The 12,972-nt window shown below is 43.0% G+C and overlaps 1 protein-coding gene across 8 annotated transcripts in view; it reads left to right on the top strand.

The window, feature by feature from the left end:
- Nucleotides 1–12,972, top strand: part of LOC135093346 (uncharacterized protein DDB_G0287625-like) — a 104,274-nt gene that overhangs the window by 55,667 nt on the left and 35,635 nt on the right. For all 8 annotated transcript variants that reach the window (XR_010263319.1, XR_010263318.1, XM_063992559.1 and 5 more), the window contains exon 11: nucleotides 4,907–5,008. Coding sequence is in view for 6 of the 8 variants with exons in the window: in XM_063992559.1 (XP_063848629.1) it covers nucleotides 4,907–5,008 (102 nt within the window). In the remaining 2 variants the exon portion in view is untranslated. The remainder of the gene's footprint in view (nucleotides 1–4,906; nucleotides 5,009–12,972) is intronic.

Genomic DNA, 12,972 nt, shown 5'->3' on the forward strand with positions numbered 1-12,972 from the left:
CACTTTCATAATATTTCTTTTTTTTGTTTTTTAATGGTCTTATGATAACCAACGGCGAACTGTTTCAGTGGTACAAATGACTTCCTCTTACGAAACCATGATTCAGCACCATAAAAATTCAAGCAATAACAAGTAAACAACTCTGAAAACACAATTTAACTGGTATTACTAAATTTCTTCAAAATACATTTAAGCTCACTATAAAAGTTATTTCTACGTCTTATAATATTTAAATTACTATATAACCCAGATATGTCTGCTCACTAACAACATTCAGTGTTTCATTTCCCAAATATATATTAGCATTTCCTTCATAATGACTTGAATTTAGATATCATGCATGCAGATTTTTCACTGTTAATAGACAAATCCAGCGCCTTAACTTCAGTGACCACAGTATTTACCAACCTATGGAGTCCACTATCAGAGGGCGACACCACCACCACGTTATCCACACAAGTGATCATATGTATGCTCAGCCTAAATACAACCTTCTGAAAAGATACCTTATTTAACACATCATCCATATATACTGAGAATAACAATGGTGACAACAATCCTCTTTGTCTAACTCCATTCTTCATTGTCCATTCACTTGACAGTTTTTAAACTTGATGATAATGTTCTGATTCGTGAAAAAATAAATAGAATATTTACAGTATAATGAGGCACATCTTTCTTCAAGAGCTCATTAACTAGTTTAAAATTATTCATATTATCGAACGCTTTTATCCAAAAAATCTAGAAAGCATCCATACACATTTGATCCTTTATTTATATATCTTAACACAGTTTAAGTACTAGGCAAGCAGGAGCAATAGAATAGTTTACTCTAAAACCATGCTGCCTATCGGTCAACTCAACCTTTGTAATTTTGTTTTGCAAACAATATTCAAATACCTTTAATAACACCGGGGACAAATTGATGGATCTACAGTTATTAATACAAGAACAGTCTTTATATTAATCTTTTAACAATGGTATCATAATTCCAAAATGCAATTTCTTTGGTAACCTACCATGTACGATACAAGCGGAGAATAAGCCAGCAAGTAGCTTTAACAAATCATATGTACAGTATTTTAAGTTATTTAAATGTACATTATCAAGACCAATACCACAATTAAGTTTAGATATCGCTACACACACATCCTGACTACTCATAATCCCCACTATGTCACCCTTACGAACATCATTTTTCAGCAAATTATACATCTTGAAATTTATAGTCATCATATATTTTTTTCTAAACTTATCTGAAAACTTTTCGATAATACAATTCAGATGACATTCGCCATATATTTTCATACCAAGAAACATTTTATTAATTTTTACTTTTCTTACCTCTTTCCAAAATAACTTAGGATTCTTGTAATATAGAGAATCTGACAACTTATCAGCTCTAATTTAAGCCTATTTTTATTTATTTATTTATTTATTTACATGCTTCAAAGCTTGCTTGAATGCCCTTCTTAATTCCTTCATTTATTTTATTTTTCTTACCTGACAGTGAACAATCTTTTACTTTCCAGTACAAAAACCTACTATATGTTAGATAGATAAGTAGATGTACAGATAGATAGATAGATAGACAGACAGATAGATAGATAGGTAGATAGATAGATAGATAGATAGATAGATAGATAGATAAAGAAATAAATAGATAGACAGATGAATGGTAAGGTATAAAAATGCATAGATAAATGGATTTAGAACCGTATGTATATACTAAATTTGGTTTGTTATTTTATCTATGATCGTCTTCCCTTGAGTTCATAAGTCTCTCTCTCTCTCTCTCTCTCTCTCTCTCTCTCTCTCTCTCTCTCTCTCTCTCTCTCTCTCTCTCTCTCTCTCTCTCTCTCTCTCTCTCTCTCTCTCATTTATTATCTGTTTTTTTTTTTTCCAGCCACACACATCCTACCCTTCTCTCTATCTCTCTCTCACAAACCATTTCAGTAATATATTTTGCTTTTGCTCTTTGGTGCTCTTACCTACTTTCGTCTTTTCCCCACAAATTATCTATCCTTGTACCGCTATACTTTGACCTTTTGTTCATTAAAGCACAAAGGAAGCTGGAAAAGTCATGAGGCCTACACGTGGCAGTCCGTGTATTAAACATAACTATCTACACCTATCATTTTCACCCAATCTTTTCTTCCTTATTCTGTAACTACTACAATCTTGGTTTCTACAGTTAATTTCTATTTGTTCATTTATGATTGTTTATTTGATTAATTTTCTCTGTTCGTTTAAAAATATAAGAACATAAGAAAATAAGGGAAGCTGCAAGAAGCCATCAGGCCTACGCGAGGCAGCCCCTGTATACAACATATCTATCTTAAAAGTTTATCTAATATTCTTCTCTCCACAAACAATCTGATTAGTGAGTGCATTCTATTTATCTACCATTTTACTTTAGAGCAAGTTTCTTTCCGTCGCTTTTCTAAAATCAAACGTTATCAAGCTTAAACCCGTTACCTCTTGTCCTATCCTGACTATCAGCCTGAAGGATTTCGTTTGTGTCACCCTTGTTAATTATATCCCAGTTGCCTTCTGAAGATCTTTGTCGGACTCCCTCCAGCCTTCGCCTCTATAAGGACTGTTACATCAAACTTCCCTTGTAAGGAATATTTCCCATCACTTGTAAATCCTTCGTTATCCTCACATCTAATATGAGGATAGGAGTGATTGCATTATAAACTTGAGCTGCTACTTACAACTTTAGAGGAATTCCCGTGGACGCTTTCTCATGTTCGCAAGATAACCTTTTACTTTTCTTTATCAATATACCTGTTTTCTGACTGCATCAAATTTCTAGTAGTATTGAAAATACTTAAGGTTAAAACTGATTTTCCTGGCTTACGATATTAATGTTATGGAAAACATAATGGATAGTTAATCTCTCCTCTTACTGCTCAAGATATTGAATGAATATATATATATATATATATATATATATATATATATATATATATATATATATATATATATATATATATATATATATATATATATATATATATATATATATATATATAGACACACACACACACACACACCAAGAAGGTCCGGGTTCGAATCCTGGGAGCGGCGAGGCAAATGGGTGAGCCTCTTAATGTGTAGTCCCTGTTCACCTAGCAGCAAGTAGGTACGGGATGTAACCCGAGGTCTGTGACCTCACTGTCCCGGTGTGTGGTGTGTAAGTGGTCTCAGTCCTTCCCAAAGATCGGTCACTATTAGTTTGAGCTCTTTCCGTAGGGGAATAGCTGGTTGGGTGACCAGCAGACGACCGGAGGTGAATCACACACACACACACACACACACACACACATCTTTTAAGGAATTAATTTTATTTAGTTATTTTTTATCTTCAAGTACCAAATTTGATTCCTACATTGCAGGACCTGAATTGCTGGTGCGCTGAGTCCCGCTCGTGCTGGAGAATGGACAGGTGTAGAGGTGTGTTGTGGTGGTGGTGGGCCACCATTAAAAAATGTGATAGTTTAGCACTGTGGCGCTCTTTATCTGCACACTGCGGCATGCAACGCTCCTGCTACAGTGAATGATAAGCTGTTTTGTTGGGTTAATGTAACAGACAGCCTGGCAGATAGTGAGTACTGTGGTAACTACTTGTACTGTTATTGTGGTTTTTCATCTCTTCACAATGTAATACTGTGACTCATGAAGTGTTGTATTTATTGCCAGGCTGTCATTATACTTACTGCATGGAAATATTTTCATCTTCATTCATGTTATTGCTGAGTGGCCAAATGTTTGCAAGGAAATACAGTATGCCAGTCACAACACAACACAGGGGAGGGTTCCCACAAGCTGCTCAAGACCCAAGCATCGCTGACCGCTTTAGAGCTCCTTGACCTTATCTACTATTTATTATTTGTTCTCCATGACTGTTACTCCCACAGCACTCCACAGTACCACAGCTGATCTAATTATCCTTGTGACAATGAACACTCACATTAAAATGGACAGCAGTAACTCTTACTGAACTTTCGGCGCGGCATATCCAGACAGGGAAATGCTGTATTCAAATATATCTTCTTGACTCCTAGCCATGTAGGGCTCAGCGGAGAGAGTGGCGGTCTTGGCAACTCTGAGTGTGGGACGCCATGATTCAAACCTGAGACTAAACACATCAATACATAATGTATTAATAAAATAATTACAATACACAGCAGTTCTTCTTTAATACATATTGCGGTGTGAACACAATATGGGGAAATAGGCTAACTTTGCAAAAATTATGTTGGGCCCTCGTGGCTCAGTGGTAGAGTGATGAACTTTAAGATTGGTGTGAGGGAAGCATGGGTTCGAACCCCACTCGGAACTTACAAAAAAACTTCAAAGAGCATCCACTGCATCATCATGTGTGCTTAAAAACACACAACACGGTGATGGAGCTGCCCAGGGGAGTAGGGGAGGTGAGTGCGCAGCACCTCCCCAACCTTCCCAGGAGAGCAGGGGAGGTGTGTGCACAGCACCTCCCTAGCTTCCCCACCTTTGTCCCACCCCTTGTCCCACCATAAAAAGTAGATTCACTGACCACCAATTTGATTCCTTCAGCAACATGAGGATACACCAGACTTCCTTGATTATTTACCCATACCATACTTATCATGCTTATCCCATACCTTGTCTCACCTACAGCAGGAACATCAGGAGCAGCAGGAATATCAGTAGCAGCAGGAACAGCAGGAGTAGCAGGTGAGTGCACAACACCTCCTTACCCTTCCCATACTTATCCCGTCCTTTGTCTCACCAACACAGCAGGAACGTCAGGAAAAGCAGCAGCAGATATAGCAGAAACATCAGGAGCAGCAAGTGAGTAGTGAACAGCATTTACTTACCCGCAACATACTGATCCCACCCCTTGTCTGACCAACAACAGGAACAAAAGGAACATCAGGACTAGCAGGAGCAGCAGGAACATCAGGAGCAGCAGGAAAACCAGGAGCAGCAGGAACATCAGGAGAAACAAGAACATCCACAGGTGAGTGCACAACACCTCCCTACCCTTCCCAGACTTATCCCATCCCTTGTTTCATCCACAGCCAGAACATCAGAAGCAGCAGGAGCAGCAGATACAAAAGGAGCATCAGGAGCAGCAGGTGAGTGCACAACTCCTCCCTACCCTTCCCATCCCTTGTCTCACCCACAGCAGGTACAGCAGGAACATCAGGAGCACCAGGAACAGCAGGACCAGCGGATACAGCAAGAAAATTAGGAGCAGTAAGAACGTCAGGTGCAGCAGGAAAATCAAGACCAATCAATAGGAGCAGCAGGTGAGTGCATAAAACATTTCTCTTCCATTGCTTATCATATCCCTAGTCTCACCCACAGCAGGAAAAGCAGAAACATCAGGAGCAGCTGGAGCAGCAGGAACATCAGGAGTAACAGGAACATCAGGAGTAATAGGAACATAAGAAGCAGCAGGAGCAGCAGGTGAGTGCACAACACCTTTCCCTACCCATACTTATCCCATCCCTTGTCTCACCTACAGCAGGAGCAGCAGATACAACAGGAACGTCAGAAGAAACGGGAATTTCAGCAGCAGCGGGAACAGCAGGTGAATGCACAATACCTCTATACCCTCCCCATACTTATCCCATCCCTTCTCTCACTCACAGGAACAGCAGGGGCATCAGGAACACAGGGAACGGTAAAGCAACAACATCAGAAGCAGCAGGAACATCAGGAGCAGCAGGTGAATGCGCAACACCCTCCCACACATCCCATACTTATCCCATCCCTTGTCTCATCCACTGCAGGTACAGCAGGAACATCAGGAGAAGCAGGAACAGTAGGAGCAGGAGATACAACAGCAACAACAGAAGCAGCAAGAACATCAGGTGCAGCAGGAACATCAGGACCACTAGGAGCAGCAGGTGAGTGCACAACACCTCCCTACCCTTCCCATACTTATCACATCCCCTTTCTCACCCACAGCAAGAACAGAAGGGCAGCAGATACACCAGGAAAGTAAGGAGCAGCAGGAACATCAGGAAGATCAGGAGCAGTAGGAACATCAGGAGCAGCAGGAACATCAGGAGCAACAGGAACATCAGGAGCAGCAGGAACATCAGGACCACTAAGAGCAGCAGGTGAGTGCACAACACCTCCCTACCCTTCCCATACTTATCACATCACCTGTCTCACCCACAGCAAGAACAGAAGGGCAGCAGATACAGCAGGAAAGTAAGGAGCAGTATGAGCAACAGTAACATTAGGAGCAGCAGTAACATCAGGAGCAGCAGGAGCAGCAGGAACATCAGGAGCAGCTGGAACATCAGGAGCAACATGAGCAGTAGGTGAGTGCAAAACACCTTCTTATCTTTCCCATACTTATCCCATCATTTGTCTCACCCACAGCAGGTACAGCAGGAGCAGCAGATACAGCAGGAACATCAGGAGCAGCAGGAGTAGCAGGTGAGTGCTCAACACCTCTTTACCCTTACCATACTCATCCCATCCTTTGTCTCACCAACAAAGCAGGTACACAGGAACATCAGGAGCACCAGGGAAAGCAGGAGAAATAGATACAGCGAGAACATCAGGAGCAGCAGGAAAAGCAGGAGCAGCAGATACAGCAGGAACATCAGGAGCAGCAAGTGAGTGCACACCACCTACTTACCTTCCCCATACTGATCCCATCCCACAACAGGAAAATCAGGAGCAGCAGGAGCGAACAGCAGGGGCAGCACGTGCAGCAGGAACATCAGGAGCAGCAGGAACTTCAGGAGCAGCAGAAGCAACAGGTGAGTGCACATCACCTCCCTACACTTTCCATACTTATCCCATTCTTTGTCTCACCAAAACAAGGTACAGCATGAGCATCAGGAGGAGCAGGAACAGCAGAAGCAACAGATACATCAAGAACATCAGGAGCAGCAGGAGCAGCAGGTGAGTACACAGTACCTTAACCTTCCCATACTCATCCCATCCCTTGTCTTACCCACAGTAGGAAATGTAGGAACATTAGGAGCAGCAGGAACAGCAGGACTAGCATGAACATCAGGAACAACAGGAACATCAGGATCAGTAGGAGCAGCAGGTGAGTGCACAACAACTCCCTAACCTTTCCATACTTATCCAATACCTTATCTCCCTCAGCAGATACAGTAGGAGCAGCAGCAACATAAAGAGCAGCACGAACATCAGGAACAGCAGGAGCAGCAGGAATATAAGTAGCAACAAAAACAGCAGGAGCAGCAGGTGAGTGCACAACACCTCCCTGCCATTCCCATGCTTATCCCATCCCTTGTCTCTCCCACAGCAGGTACATCAGCAGCAGCAGGAGCAGCAGGAGCAGCAGGTGAGTGCACAGCACCTCCCTACCATTCCCATGCTTATCCCATCCATTGTCTCTGTCACAGCAGGTACATCAGGAGCAGCAGGAACATCACGAGCAGCAGGAACAGCAGGTGCAGCAGGTAAAACAGGAGAAGCAGGTGAGCACACAACACTTCCCTACAATTCCCATAATCATCCCATTCCTTGTCTCACCCACAACAGGAGGAGCAGCAGCAGGAGCAGCAGTTTCAGGAGCATCAGGTGAGTGTGCCTTACCCTCTCCATACTTATCCCATCCCTTGTCTCACCCACTGAACGTACAGCAGCAGTTGAGGGCGTCACATAACCCTGCCTTCCCTACTCCTTATCCCATCTCTTGTCGCAACAAGAGCATCGTAAATAGGAACAGCAGGAACAGCAGGAAGAACAAGAGCACTAGGTGAGAGCTAAACACCTCCCTGCCTTCCCCACCACTATTCCTTTCCTTGTCCCAGCAGGAGCATCATAACCAAGAGCTACAGGTACAGCAGCAGCAGTAGGATCATCAAGAGCAGCAGGTACTGCAGGAGCACACATCAGGAGTAGCAGAAGCAGCAGGTACGAGAGGAGGTAAAGCAGCAGCACCAGCAGCAGCAGCAGCACCAGCACCAGCAGCAGCAACAGCAGCAGCAGCAGCAGATGCAATAGATGCAGCATCAACAGCAGTAGATGCAATAGAAGATCCAAGGGTAGCAGCAACAGCAACAACAACAGCAGCAGCGGCAGCAGCAACAACAGATGCTTTTCTCTTCTTTCTACTCCTCCTCCTCTTCCTCTTGGTTCTTCTCTTCCTTCTCCGTCTCGCCGCTCGTCTGAGTTCTTAACTCTCAGAGAGTGAGAGTACCCAACGCAACTCCCCTTCAACCTTTAAGCTGTTTCTTTATATCGATAGTCCCATATAGATTAGTCCCATACCCTTCCACCAGGTCAATGTAAACAGCTCTTGTTGACAAGTAAATAAAAATTACTCCATAAGCCTTGTGCTTAGTACGTCTTTTGACCGTGTCCTTAACCATGAAGGGTCCAAAGAGATCCGAAGCGGTGTTCAGGAATGGCGATGACGATTTCAAGCGCTCTGGGGGGAAGTTGACCCATTATTTGATCTTCAGCAATTTTCTTCAGCCTCCGACAATAAGTGGATTTCCCCTCAACCAACCTTATAAGTTTGTGAACAGTAGGAATCCAGAATTTAGTTTGTATTTTGGCAAGGGTGGATTCAATGCCAGAATGGTCAGCCTCATGCGCATATCTCACATATAACGTTGTAAAGGGATGGTTGGGAGGCAGCAGAATATACTCATTTTGATTGTAATAGTCTTTTAACCACTTAGGGATGCGCTCTCCTACTGTGATGATGCCATCCTCTCTCAGGACTGGTCCCAACCGACGGTAATGATTTCCCAATCTGGATGTAAAGTAGTGTGCACCCGCTTTGTCCACCAACTCTCAGCTGTTAATAAGTCATCAGTGGATGCGAAACAGAAATTGCACCAAGGGACTTGTTCTTTTAGGCATTTAGGATTCTACCAGTTACCTCATAATTTTTTTCGAAACTACTAAACCTCACATCGATAATGTCCATATCATCTACAGCAGACTGGGTGTGCGCGATCGATGTCTCAGTCCGGTCTGGCAACTCATCTACCAGATCTTTTCGCAAAGGCTTCTTCTTCTTCTACTGGATGAGAGAGGAACTCTGGTCCCCTTTGCCACGTAGAATTACTGTGCAACTCTTCTGGTTGTGTGACTCGTGTTAGAAGATCTGCAGGGTAACATTCACTAGGCACCCACCACCACTTGTCAGGATCGGTCTTGGATTAAATTTCAGCTACTCTTCTCGCTGTAAAGGTCGCAAAGGCATAACTCTCCTTTTGAATTTGAACTCAGATGATTGCAGAATCAGTTACATGGAAGACACGAGTAAAGGAATGTCATTTCTTTCACTATTGTTTGTCTTAACCTGGCTCCAGTGAGTGATCCCGCACAACTCCAAGCGAGGAATGTTCAGCTGACGTAGGGGAGCTGATTTTGTCTTCGCCATCAAGAGTCGAGAAAAGAATGTTCCATCATTTAGATCCCACCTCATGTAAGCGCACGTTCCAAAGGCTACTGAACTACTGTCAGAAAAGACAATCAGCTTTGGATGACCGATGGCGTTCCTTGGTCTGACCTCCCTGGGAAAATGAAGTTGTTCTACTGTGAATAAGGACATGAAGTACTCCAGCCTGTCAGCTCTCACAGAAACTGGTATGACACCATCCCATCCATAAGACCTCTCCCTACAAGAGTCCTCATCATTAGTTTCCCTTGCAATGTTACAGGTGCAATCAACCCAAGAGGGTCATACTGGCTGGCAATTTGGCTTGATAGGAGCCTCTTTGTCATACTTCGTGACATCTCCGACCGTAGTTGATTCAGCGTTAACTTTGGAAGCACATGAAGTTTGTTAGATTAGGGGAGAAGTTGATTTTCACGTTAAAGGAAAGGAAATCAGCCTTGGGATGCCATACAATTCTTGAAGTTTTTTTCCTTGTCTGATTGAGGAGGATTCACTGTTGCTTCAGATTCATGTTCTTTGCCAGAAACCTTCCAGTATTTAACCTTAAAACCCCCTCGATAAAGAACAGACTCCACATCCTTAATAACTTGTTTAGCGGCATCAAGGGACTTGACAGCAATTAGGATATCGTCCACATAACTGTTCCTCACGATGAACTGCGAAGCCTGGAGGTATTCATGGACATATTTTAACGCAGTATTTTTCAGAGCCACCGTGGCTATCGAGCCACTTGATTTGTCGCCAATGGGGACAAAAGTCAACACGCATTAATCTGGGGCACGAGAAGCCTCAAAATTTCTCCAAAGGAATCTATGACAATGTTGGTCAAACTCAGACATTCTCACAGAGTTATACATCTTCCAGATATCGCAAGTCAATCCGACCTGATCCTCCTGGAATCTTTGTAATGCTCCTAAAAGATTGTTAAGTACATCAGGTCTTTAGCCCAATATTCATTCAGTGTGTGGCCCAAATATTTTGTGGAGTAACTGAACACGATTCTAAGAGGAGTAGACACAGAATCTGGTTTTAACACCCCTGAGTGTGGTATATAAAAAAACTGGATCTTTGTGTCGTGTTAAGGCCTGTCCACAACAAAGAAACATTGTTTGGAAACAATGTTTCCCAACTGTTTCCAGCAGTTTCCCCACAGCTTGGAAACATTTTCCCAACTGTTATGAAACTGTTGGAAACAGTTGGGAAACAAAGTTAGCAAACTGTTTCAAGCTGTTTGGAAACGGTTAGGAAACAGTTGGGAAACTGTTTCCTAACAATATTTAACGTGTATTTGTTTCCCATCCAGAATGGGAAACACTGTGTGTGTGTGTGTGTGTGTGTGTGTGTGTGTGTGTGTGTGTGTGTGTGTGTGTGTATGGCGGAAGTGATGAATCAGTACCCGCACGAGGCTTGCAGTGACAACACCATGTGGTCAGCAGAGAAAACACTAGAACTTATTGAATTGCTTCATTCATCCCCAGCATTGTGGGATGTGACATGTGGACATTATAGGAATAAGATGAAGAAGATGGGTGCCTTGACGGTCATTGCTGATAAACTTTTCAGATCCGCGAAAAGCAAGTCACCATGAAAGGGTCCTTTTCCTAGAAATTTCCTTACCCATCTCTTTTTCTTTTTCTTGCCCTTTCTTGAGTGTATTATTGAAAGTGCTACATAAAGTACAGAGGCTGCTGCAGCAATTTCTACACTCACAGGCATCCTGACGACAACTGAGGTCTGGACAGGAAACATTGTGTGGAAACACTTTGCGAACTGTTTCCAAGCTGTCTGGAAATAGTTTCCCAACTGTTAGCAAACTATTGGGAAACATTTTCCGAGAAACTGTTTCCCAACTGTTAGGAAACAGTTGGCAACCTTGTTTCCAAACAATGTTTCCTGGTATGGACAGGCCTTTATTTCTCTCCGGAACAACTCCCTGGCTACTCCTCGCTCGACCATATCGTCTATCTGTGCCTGGTATGCCTCACAGTAACTTGTCCCGAGCTTCAGCAGTGTTTTCTCAGAAGCATTCAGTCTGGCAATGGCAGAAGAAACACTGTTTGGTAAGTTCAAGTTCACCCACAGGTAGCACACCGTCCATTGTTTAGGATCATCATCATATTGCAAGCCCTTCGTTATTAGTTCCACCTCCCGGTCCTCCTTCAATCTAAAGACCTTGTTCCCGTGCACACAGTTGCCACATCTACATTTTGGACTGCAGGATATTCCCAGACTTTCCATTGAAAAGAAGTATTCCAGATCATCTTTGGTCCTTGATTTAGTCATCGGTTCAGTATACTGATAGTCTTCAACGCTAACATGGTTGACTCGCACGTGTGTGGGGTTGACATGTTCGCAACTCCTAGGGACGGGTGAGATCCCCTCAGCACATACCAGAAGGAATTCTTCATTAACTGGAGATTTCCAGTAGTCTCATCAACTTGCGGCAAAAACTCCACAGTGATCATTTCCAATTAATAAGTCTATAGTTCCATGGGGTCGTCAAAAATGCAAGCCTGCTAGCCTGGGAAAAAGCTGAACAAGCGTCTGATGGTTCACCTTCACTAACGGGGCTGTCACCTCATCAGTGCCACACGCTGATATACACCAAGTATTTCCAGCCGAGTCTAGAAGGGGTACATCACACATATGAGAGTTAACAGTCTCCCTTTGGTTCCCAACTTTTGTTATGTCAAGTGCAAGTTCTCTCCCGTGCACAATTAGTGCGGATGAGTGAGATGTTGGAACCTGAATCTTTTAAAACAGGTAGTCGTAGAACCCACAAGGGGGAATAATATTCTAGATTTAATTCTTACTAACAGGGAGGAAGCAGTCACGCTGGTAGAGGTTGGAGGACAGCTAGGTAACAGTGACCATAGGGAAATTAGGTACAATCTAGAATGGGAAGAAACTGTTAGAAACAAAAACACTAGTAAAATACCTGACTTTAGGAGAGCAGATTTTGAAGAATCAAAAAGCTACCTCCAAGGAGTGGACTGGCAAAGGATGCAGGGTGAGGTCAGGTCAGGGACGGAGTTCAGAGAGATAAGACAGGATGAGAGAGGTGAGGTGAGGCGTGAGTGTGTAGGACAAGAGGAGGGAACATGTGTCCGGAAGGGGAGGAGGAAAGAGGAAGGGGGAGATAGGTGTGAGTATGTTGGAATGTCAGGTCATGCTGAAATGAGAGAGGTGAGGTCGAAGCGAATAGCTGAGGGAGTGGAGAGGATGGTAGGGGCCGCAAAGACGGGATTAGGTGAGGTAAATGTAGATGAATTGTATAAATATTTCGTAGATAAAAGTTCATAGAGGTCAGTTAGCAAATATCCCGTATAGGACAATAAGATCACAAAAAAATGACCCTAAATGGATGACTGCTAGGTTAAAGCATTATATAGGGCGTAAGAGAAGTATATATAAGAGATTAAGGGCAGATGAAGAAGTTTTAAGGACACAATATAATGAATTAGTTAGAACAGTCAGGAAGTTAACGAGGAAAGCTAAGGACAATTATGAATTAAAGGTAGCCAGCCAGGCGAAGACGGACCCCAAGGGATTTTATCAGGTATACA

The sequence above is a fragment of the Scylla paramamosain genome, chromosome 42 (genome assembly GCF_035594125.1).
Source record: "Scylla paramamosain isolate STU-SP2022 chromosome 42, ASM3559412v1, whole genome shotgun sequence".
Taxonomy (NCBI): domain Eukaryota; kingdom Metazoa; phylum Arthropoda; class Malacostraca; order Decapoda; family Portunidae; genus Scylla; species Scylla paramamosain.